Source organism: Cucumis sativus, unplaced genomic scaffold (genome assembly GCF_000004075.3).
Source record: "Cucumis sativus cultivar 9930 unplaced genomic scaffold, Cucumber_9930_V3 scaffold84, whole genome shotgun sequence".
NCBI classification, from domain to species: domain Eukaryota; kingdom Viridiplantae; phylum Streptophyta; class Magnoliopsida; order Cucurbitales; family Cucurbitaceae; genus Cucumis; species Cucumis sativus.
This window is the reverse complement of record NW_022279575.1, coordinates 137971-148243: the sequence shown is the minus strand read 5'-3', so window position 1 is coordinate 148243 and position 10273 is coordinate 137971. Positions and strand designations below refer to the sequence as shown.

The window sequence follows — 10273 nt, the reverse complement described above, 5'->3', positions numbered from 1 at the left end:
AAAAAAAATGCATAGACAATGTTTACGCCTATGCAGAAAAGAACATCGACATGAGCGTCATGTGTGCCACGTCGTCAGAGAAAATGTCGATGTCCAAACAAGACGACTTTGGCATAGGGTTTTGGGTGACGCATGATTCGTCGACATGGTCAACACATCGATAGTAAGCTAATGTCGACATCGGATCAAAGCGTCGATAGTAGTGTTATGTCGCTGTCTGATCCACACGTCGACAATATAGTATCGGCGACATCAATAGGTATGCCAACTTAAATGGACGATTGATGCAACATCGACATAGCGTGGCATGACGCCCGTCGTTAGAGGCATCCATTCTAGATGCATCTGGTGCGTCAGAAAAACCTTTTTAATATTCTTTTTAAAATTTTTATTATTTAATTTTTAAAATTGATTCAAATTCTAAAACAAGACAAGTAATGTAAAATTAATTTATATTAAAATTAATTCAAATATAAAAAAAGTACAAGTTTGTAGTTCGGGAAAGTACATGAATAACCTAAACTAAAAGTAAAAAAACTAAAAAACATAATCTAAGCGGTGCAGATGCAATTTTCTCATGTTTTCAAACCTACAATAGCACAAAATTAAGTTTAAATATATATCACCAATAAGAAATTAATGAACGTAAAAGTAAAAAATTACGTACCTCAATGAAATCAGATCCTCTCGCTGTCAAGCATTTTCTTAGTGCTTCTGGTTACTTTCTTCTTCTATTTCTTGAAGACGAGCTTTTAGCTAGGTAACCTCTCTTGCATGCATCTCTCACTCGTACGATGTAGATGAACAACTGCCAGCAACGTGTACGAATTTTGGCCAAAGGCCTCAACCAAGACATTTTGAGTAGCCTTGTTGTCTATCCAAGACTGTCTCCCATATCTCGCCCCAAGAGAGTGGTTGAGAACCCTCTAGAGTGTGTTGGCACTAGTACAAAAGTGGTCTACAACGACAGTTATTTACTGTCGTAAACGAATTTCGCGACAGTTATTTTCAGTCATAGAAGCGGGAGTCATGGAAAGTCCTTCGACGACAGTTTTCGAAAACTGTCGCAATAGGTTATTTTATGACATGAAATAAATGTCGTTAATAATCAACATTCAACGACTTCAAATAACTGTCATAATCTATTTTATGACATTCAATAACTGTCATCATTTCTTTATTAACGACAGTTAACTAAATGTCACGAATTCATTTACTGTGACATGTATTAATTGTCATGAATATGTTATTTGCGATAGTTTTTTTTGTAAAAATGTCATTGTTTAGTTATTGACGACATTTTTTTCCAGTCAACGATTGTGCAATCGTGACAATTTTTCGATAACATTAAATGTCATTGTTTTGCTATTGACGACATTTTTTTGCAGTCAAATATATTGCAATCGTGATAGTTTTAAACTGTGATATACTATAGTTTTTTCCTGTTCTCCATGCAGCTCCACCATTACACGAACCATTTGAATGACAATAATGTAGCTGAGAATGACAAATTTGAATTTATACAAGTTTCACACCAATGTACAAAAAAATAGCCAACACTTTAATATATATACACTATAATACAATTTATAATATTTGTACATCTTAATACAAGTTTCAATAATCCACATGTACGGAATCCTAGCCCTTAATCAAAAAATATTTTAAATAGCATTAGAATACATCTAACAAGATTTTCTGCAGAAGCATAAACGACCAACCGAGAATGTTCGTCTCTGGAAATGTTCTTTGAAAGAAAACTCATGAAGTTGTCGACTCCAGTTGAACCTACAAAGACAACATGAATATAAGTATCCATAACACATACGTACAGTCAATGAATAACTAAAGATGACTACAAGAAAGAAACATAATATTTAAATCAAGAATAACAAAAAGGGGTCTAGCTTAAGCCCTAGTCCAAGCCAGCATGATCAACCTCAATTAGAGCTAAGATCAAGTAAAAAAAAGTTCCTAACTTTACATCTTAAACTAAAAAAAAAGGTGTACTTGGCCTCGACCTTGGTCAAGATTGACCCTAGAAAGGGGTACATAGTACATCATAGCTAAATGAACAATAGAAAGACACTTGTACAAATTTAAAATGTTCAATAGATGAAATAAAAGCTACATGATTATTAAAAAACGACACCTGATAAATTGGCATGAATAACAAATTGGTCAAATAACAAGAACCAAATAAAAGAACGAACAAAATTCTTGAAAACAAATTGGCATGAAGAACAAATTGGTCAAATAACAAGAACCAAATAATTTACGACACCTGTAAGTAGCTCCCACAACACTATCCAAAGCTATAAACATCAGCTTTATGATCGTACGGTTTGTGCTCAATAACCTTGCAGTCACGAACAACAAACATTCAGAAGACAAACAAGGAGGAAAAACTACCATCCCAATAAGGAATAGCAATGCATCTACAAACAAAGCACCTAAATGCAGGATAATATTTTAGTATTGATGAATGATATGCCAATATCATTCCCTCTTGAAATAGAGAGCTATCAAGACTGTGAAAACTTGCCTTCAAAAAGTTCTATGATTCCAAGTCCAAAGTTATATAAATAACTACTCTGAAGTATATTAACGACAATAAATCATCAATGACAATCCAGATGAGAAACAAGTTTCTATCTTCTTTCTTAGTTCCTTTCCAGAATTCTTAATAACTATTGCACATCTGAAAAACTTCCTAGGAATGGATTGATGTTCGAGCCATATTAGTGCAATAAAGACAAAGTATTGCATGGAAAAGACTACAAGTATTGTCTTTAGATCTATCCAGAAATCAACATGATTCTGTAAGCAGCAGATCAATGGTTATGAAATGAAGATACATAATATTGCCATCAAATTGAATACCAGTAAGCATGCTTTTAAAACTAATAGGAAACAGAAGAGTGTGTCAAAATGACTTGGTAAGTTAATAAGCACGTCTTATTGATCAACTCACGAAGTAAATGCAAAAGTTTTATTTCTTCTTACCCCATATTCATCCATCAAAAGATTTGCAGCTTTTAGATCTCTATGGATGATATTCTTTTGATGCAAATAGTCCATTCCCTTCGACACATCAACTGCCACTCTTAGTAAGGAAGGAAAACTAAGAACGGCCTTTTGTTGATGTAAAAAGTCGTGTAAGCTTCCACCAGACATGTACTCTAACAATCATGGGAGATTAATTTACACAGTTATAATATAGGCAAATCTCATCAGCATTATATCAACAAAATGTGTAATAATTAGGTTACCTGTAACAATGAAAAGGCTTGGAGGCCTGGTAGATGCACCAATAAATTGGACAACATTCTTGTGCCGAAGTTTTCTACAAATTTTAGAAACAAGAGGGTGAAACGGATGAACTACTAAGGGAGTGAAGGCCTAGATTGTTGACCACCAACAGGTACTTTTTTACCCAGGTAAATTGAACTTAACATTAGTTTCGATGTTAAAGAAGAAAGATAAACTAATGATATAAATAATGTGAAAACTACCTATGCCCCAATAATATTTATAGGATTAATGTAACACCTTTTGGCGATAAGACAACCAAACTAGCAAACTATGAAATTGCGATAATCACTTTTATAAGAAGAAAATATATACAAGAGACAAAGATAGAAAGAATTAGAGAACAGATAGCAGCATTGTGGAAAATTAAACTGTGATATAAATACCTCATGATATGAATTTCTTGCTTCTCAGTATGGAAAATGCAAGGTGTGAATAGAGGATGCCTTTTCTATATAACTCAACTAGTTAGAATTCAAATAACATCTGAGGTGAAGTATAACCATCCTCAGGAATGTAACCTTTAACAAGAATATTGGCAGCTACCTGAATCTTTGATATTTCTTCTGCCAGTATATCTTTTAGCTGCTTGGTATCCTGTAATTTCAACACTCCATGTAAAAAATCAATTCATGGATGGTATAAATAATATTTTTTTAAGAAAAAATAGATCAAGACCATTCTGAACTGAAAAAATATCCAATGTCCTGCCACAACCCATTCAATGTCGTGTGAAAATGAGAAAGAAAAGCCTTGGAAGACTATATTACCTCAATTACCCAACCATCAACTACAAAAACATCCAAGGAAAAGCCATCTGTTGTTGAAAAAGCATGTGCTTCTTGAATATTCAGCCCAATCTCAGAAAGTAAGGACGTCAACTGAAAGGTAATTTCTGCTATGAATGTCTCACATATAATAAAAAATTTAGCTAAGTCCAATAAATCATATTCGGTATTTACAACTAATTTTCTTCAAATAGTTGTGCTACAAACATGAGAATGTTACCAAAAGCATAAACGCTTAACTAAGAACATTAGTTCCTCCAACTATAATGACCCTTCTACTATGATGAATTACTGCTTCAAGCCACAAATTATTTTTCCTTTTCCTTCAGAACCACATCTAAGAAGTATAGCATCAAGAAGGACAAATCAGCATAACATAAAAATAAAGATAAACTTTTCCTCTTCATCAATCCTGCTCAATCAGCATAACATTAACATTAGTTTCGATGCTAAAAATAAAGAAAAATTACACCGTCGTTAAAGCGGCAGTGTACAACGATACAAGAAGACGGAGAAAACACGATGAACGGATTCAAATTCCAAGTAAAGAGGCGAAAAAGGTTTCAGCCCATAGCCATGACATCTCATTTGGCCTTGATTTCCTAATTCGAACGAACAAAAATCAATCAAAAATCAACCAAATGCTTCATTGAGGCATTTCATCAAACACATTGTAAGCTACCAAAATGTTTCATCACCAACCTACACAAATTCTTGAAAAAAGAAAATAATTTTAAAGATTGCAAAGAAATCGGCACTAGCCATGACATCTCTTTTGGAAATGAGAAATTGGGATAAGATCTTACCGGCAAAACAATACAATGAAAATGGGATAAACTGAAACTCACGAAACAATCCAATGGAGACAACGAAGAACTTCATAGAGAGAGAGAGAGAGAGAAAGAGATAAGGAAGAGAAGCTTACCGGCGGGGAGGGGTGACGACCGACGCCCACGATTTGAAGCTTCGGGTTGATTGGAGAGGTTTGGAGAAGACGGGGTGGTGGCGACGGTTGGTGGAGAAGTTTCGACGGACGGGCAGGAGGGGGGTGGTGGTGGCGACGGGACTTCAGACGGTCAGAATTGGGAGAAAGCCGACGGACTTCACGCGGATGGGAGGAAGAAATTGGGGGAAATTTGGGGGAAAGTTAGGGCACGCGGATGGGAGGAAGAATTTGGGGAAAATTTTGGGGAATTTGGGTTTTTTTAAAAATATAAATATGTAAATTTAATTTTTTAAATATAAAATAATAAATTTTTTAACCCTAACATTCTATGACATTAAATAACTGTCGCGAAAAGTGTTTCCAAAAAATTCCGTCTTTTCCCGCCAAAAACGCGAAATTTTCTATTTTGTGACATTTTTTTTTTCATTCATTTTTTGAGATATATAACTGTCATAGTAGACAGGTTTTCTTCTAGTGTGGGACTAGAGTTCCAGAATTTTATTATGTAATAAATTTTTTATTAATTAAGTAAAACGTGTAAATTAAATATACGTACAAAATAAAACAAAACCATAGCAAAAACTTACATGAACATCTGCAACCATTGATGAAACAAACTAGCCACTCCGAGTGTGTGTTTCCTTGAACAACTCCACATGGTCGATTAGATGTTTCCGTAAATTTTTGCCTATATCTAAGGAAACAAATGAAAGGGTTGAATCTCTTCTCTCTATTTTGTTCTAGGCTCTCACCTAAACCTCAAGGTAAGGGAGAAGGATGGACAATGTGAGGAACTTTGATTTTCCGGCCAATTGTGCACACCTAGTTCAGAAGTGAAAAGTTGTATTTATATACCAGAATTGATATGGATTGACGTTGACAGGACAACACATGCCATTAATATTTTTGAAAAGTTGTAGATGTGATGTGTAGCCTGTACTAGTCTTTTTCTGACTTTCACCAACCCCTTCTGTCTGCTAGGTTTAATTGCTTAACATGCATTTTCTCGTGCTGAAGTGGTTGGCTAGGTCTCCTTGGTGCATCAATGCTATTCGTTGAGCTTCATTCTTCTTCGCTTAGAATCCTGCAACAGGAGCATTGAAATGTAATAACACATGGATGCAGTTTTTTTGCATTAAGCTTTTCACATAGTAACCAAATCACCTACTTTTTTTTCTTTGTTTTCTTCCATTTTCATGCGATAGAACTTCATTATTTTACTTAAAATGCTACAATAACTTTTATTTCTACAAGTTATCAGTATGTCCTTTTAATTTCTTTTATAGATCTAGTATTTTTGCCTTCTTGGGTTGATTTTGGTAGAAATTTGGTATCCACTTTGAGATTTTATATTTTCTTAATTCTTTTATTTTGTTATATATGTGTGTATTATAGCTACTAGCTAAAAATGTTTGTGTACGAACATGATTTGTTGTTTTTATAGGTGGCTATCGTATTTATATTTTGCCTTCATTTAATTTCTATATGATCTCTCTACTTTGTAACTATTATAGAAAAGACGTGTACTTGTTTGAAGAAAGGTTTGTATTGAACATTTTAGACATTTCACACACGTCCAAAGTTGCTTTATAGTATTGAACTCCTCATACTACTCCATAGAAGCTTTTGTTGTATCAAGTCCATTAGGCTTGGTATTGTAGTGAAATGACTTGATAGGACATGCCCTAGAGGCTTAGAAATCCTTACCACCATCGAGAATGCTCTTAATGGATACATTTTAGTTATGTTTATATTTATGTCTTAATTGGAGAAATTATTTTGACTAGAAGAACTCGTAAAGAACAAATATTTAGAAGACACCATTAAAGTGTTCTTGAAAAAGCTTGTCACTATACTTTAAGAAGCTTACGAGAGTTTTTCTTAGAAAATAAATGATTGAAGAGGGATAGAGAAACATTTGTTAAGTTCTTGTTTGGATTTGAAAAAGATAATTAAAGAGGGAGAATTAGAGAGCCTAAATAAAAAATACCTTTATTTTAATTTTAAGTTACAAAAACCTAAAATTAAAATAAAACAAAGCCTTTTTTTTCAAAAAACAAACAAACTCCCAACGTTGTCATCGACGTCATAAGTGTAGTCATAATTGCTGACACCATCAATGACTAACTCCCGACACTTCTTTTCACGACATTGGGAAAACATCTCCCAATGCATTTTTCCCAACCCGACTCTTGACGCTCATATATGCATTAGGAGATCCTTTCTGGATCTCTCGACATATTTTGATATATTTCTCGACAATTTACTGTGTTGGGAGATACAAAATTTTTTGTAGTACGCATTTAGAATATTTAGAAAAATAGGATAATTTTTGAAAAATTATTGTAAGTGACAAATTGGTCACATATTTACAAAATATAGCAAAGTTTACCTTGAAAGATAGATAGAATATAGATTTTGTTTTTTTTTATAAATATTTTGGTTCATGTTTCTATATTTGAATATGCTTATTTTTTTATCACAAATAATTAAAATGGTATTTTATATGCAACTGAATATGATGAGAATGTTGAAATGGCTATAATTATATTGATTTATAATCAATGCTTCAATTAATAATTAATAATATTATTATTATGATGGTTATAAACTTTGTAACCGTTTTATGGTTATAATGATATATTTAATTCATTAACCAATATAGATAAAAACCATTATTTTTATATATATTTGATTCTGAAAATGAAAAGTTGTGGAAGTGTTCTTTTTCTTTCCAAAAACCCTGAAGCAAAATTTTGTCTGATTCCATTCCTTACTCTCGTAAGTGCACGCTTAAGTTGGGAAGTTGTGTTAATCTTGGGGAGCAATCGGCATATGCGATTTAGCACCGAGGTCGCACCCAAATTTTTCTTTCTAAGCAATGGTTCGACAAGGCACAACATCGATCGACATTTGTTTGTAACAATTTGAAAGCAAGATTTTAATCGATTTATTCTCTTTTCATATTTCAATCACTTCCCCACCCATGGCTCACATTGTTGTCGAAGTATTTTTTAGCAAAAGATATTGTTGTCTTTGATGAAAAACCATACCCCGCCGCAGAAATTAGGATTTCCACTTTTTGGTACTTATTCGTAAAATTCAATATAATCGTTTCCAAGCCCTAAGATCACATTCTTCCTCCTCCACTACTGCCATTTCTCGCAATCCTTACTCTTTTCACCCGTATATTCAATTTGATTCCTTATTCTGACCACCGCCAATTGAAAATCTCCTCAACGATGGCGAATCTCAATCGATTCTTGATGATGATCTTGCTGCTAGATTCACTGCTCTGAAGGCATTGTTGCATTCCTCGACTACTTTGCCTTCATCTTTAAGACCTATTGATGTTGACAAGCATTCAGAAAGATAAAGATGGTGCCTATACAAGTGGAGGATGGAAGAGTGAAGATGGGAGACTTAGTTGGAGTGCTTCAATAATCAGACCACCGCCACATCACCAATCAACTATGGAGATATCACTGCGAGCCCAAGACTTTTTGGAAATCCTTTATTGATGCTAAATACACCATCTCTGTTGTTGGCAATATTCCTGTTATAGGAAAATACAGCAGCACAAACGTCCTTTAGAGGTCTATATGTAAAAAGCTTGAATGGTTTAATAGCACTTAATGAAAAATAAACAATGGCAAATGTTTATCTTTTTGGCATGGTGATTGGAACAATGATAATCCTTTAAAGCTCAAGGCTCCTAGACTTTTTCCTCTTCAATGACTAAGGATGGATCTATTGCAGACGCCTGGAATGATGATTACAATGATTGTGACATTAAAGCTAAAAGACCTCTTAATGAAAGAGAGATTAGTCTTTGGAACAACATCAAAAGAATCTCTCCTAATTATTTCCGAACATAGAGGTATGGACTTTCCTGTTTGAAATATAAATAGCAATGGTGCTTTCTCAACTATGTCTGTTAAATCTGCCATTTTTTTATCCAATACATCGGCTGAAGAGTCTTCCCATTTCAAACATTTGTGGAAGTCCAAAATCCCTAAAAGTGTAAACTTTTCTTATGCTCGATGCTCCACAACGATATCTTTACCTCTGATATGATAAAGAACAGACTCAAATCCATGTGCCTCTTTCCAAATTGGTATGCTTTATGCAAGGCTGAAAATGAAATCATTGATCATCTCTTCCTCTATTGTCCCATTGCACAATTACTTTGGATCAGAGTTGGAGTTTTATAGGGGGTTTAGAATGTCTCTATATCTCCCAACAACCTATGTAACAGTATTTTCTCCATCAACATCAACTCTAAAAAAGGTTCCGTTCGTTTTAACATTATGGCGACAGTTTTATGGGTTATTTGGTTGGAGAGGAACAAAAGAACCTTTAACAATAGTTGTCACAATTCCATCAAATTATAGGAAGACATTTGCAATTACACAGGACTGTGGACATCTAAGAGAAAATTCTTCTCTAATTATTCACTCTCTATTATCTCTCTAATTTCAATGATTTTTATGATTGTACGGGCTTATATCTAGCCCTTTTGTGACTTTTGTACCCTTTGTGCTTTATTGAATATATCGGGTATGATAAAGGTGCTAAAAGGGTGCCTACCTAGTGGAAATTCTTGGATGCACCTACTAACCTAAAGTGGTATCCTTTTAAAAAAAACTGAAACTCAGGTTGTCATACCAAATGATGGTGAGGATCCTTTGTCCTATAAATAGGCAATGAATGATGTAGACAAGGACCAGTGAGTCAAAACCATAAACCTTGAAATGAAACTTATGTACTATAATTTAGGAGCTTGGAGATCTACCTAAAGGGGTGAAACCTATAAGATATAAATGGTTCTATAAAAGAAGGAGAGATTCAACTGGAAAGGTACCGACCTTCAAAGCTAGGCTTGTAGCAAAAGGCTATACCCAAATGGAAGGGGTTGACTATGAGGAAACTTTTATCCTTGTTGCTACAATAAAGTCTATAAAGATTCTCTTGTCCATAGCCACATTTTATGATTATGAGATATGGCAAATGAATGTCAAGACTATCTTCCTGAATGACAATCTTGAAAAGAGTATCTTTATATCTCAGCCTGAGGGGTTCATAACCTAAGGCCAAAAGCAAAAAGTTTACAAGCTGAATCGATCCATTTATGGGTTGAAACAAGCATCTAGATCTTGAAACATTAGGTCAGATACTGTGATCAAATCTTATGGTTTTGACCAAAACGTTGATGAATCTTGTGTAT

The 10273-nt window shown here is 34.1% G+C and overlaps 1 protein-coding gene across 8 annotated transcripts; it reads right to left on the bottom strand.

Annotated features, from left to right (window-relative positions):
• Positions 1-2825: 2825 nt before the first annotated feature.
• LOC116406299 (serine/threonine-protein kinase STY46-like) lies at positions 2826-4662 on the bottom strand. Of its 8 annotated transcripts, XR_004219325.1 has the most exons (6): positions 4571-4662; positions 4083-4193; positions 3859-3909; positions 3699-3763; positions 3273-3346; positions 2833-3182 (listed from the first exon to the last, which is right to left on the bottom strand). XR_004219325.1 is itself a non-coding variant. In XM_031889995.1 (3 exons), exons 1-3 carry the CDS (start codon positions 3701-3703, stop codon positions 2971-2973), a joined length of 291 nt encoding a protein of 96 aa, XP_031745855.1. In that variant the 5' UTR covers positions 3704-3852; the 3' UTR covers positions 2826-2970. The 8 variants fall into 8 exon arrangements, 1 of the variants encoding a protein (XP_031745855.1); XR_004219326.1 differs by lacking the exon at positions 4571-4662 and having other exon boundaries at positions 2826-3182; positions 3699-3758; positions 4083-4366; XR_004219323.1 differs by lacking the exon at positions 4571-4662 and having other exon boundaries at positions 2828-3182; positions 4083-4366.
• Positions 4663-10273: the final 5611 nt, after the last annotated feature.

Excerpts from the sequence above, each read along its gene's own strand:
- LOC116406299 (XM_031889995.1), bottom strand. Across the intron at positions 3,183-3,272 it reads AAGCCTTTTCATTGTTACAG|AGTACATGTCTGGTGGAAGC; the intron begins GTAACCTAATTA and ends CATGATTGTTAG.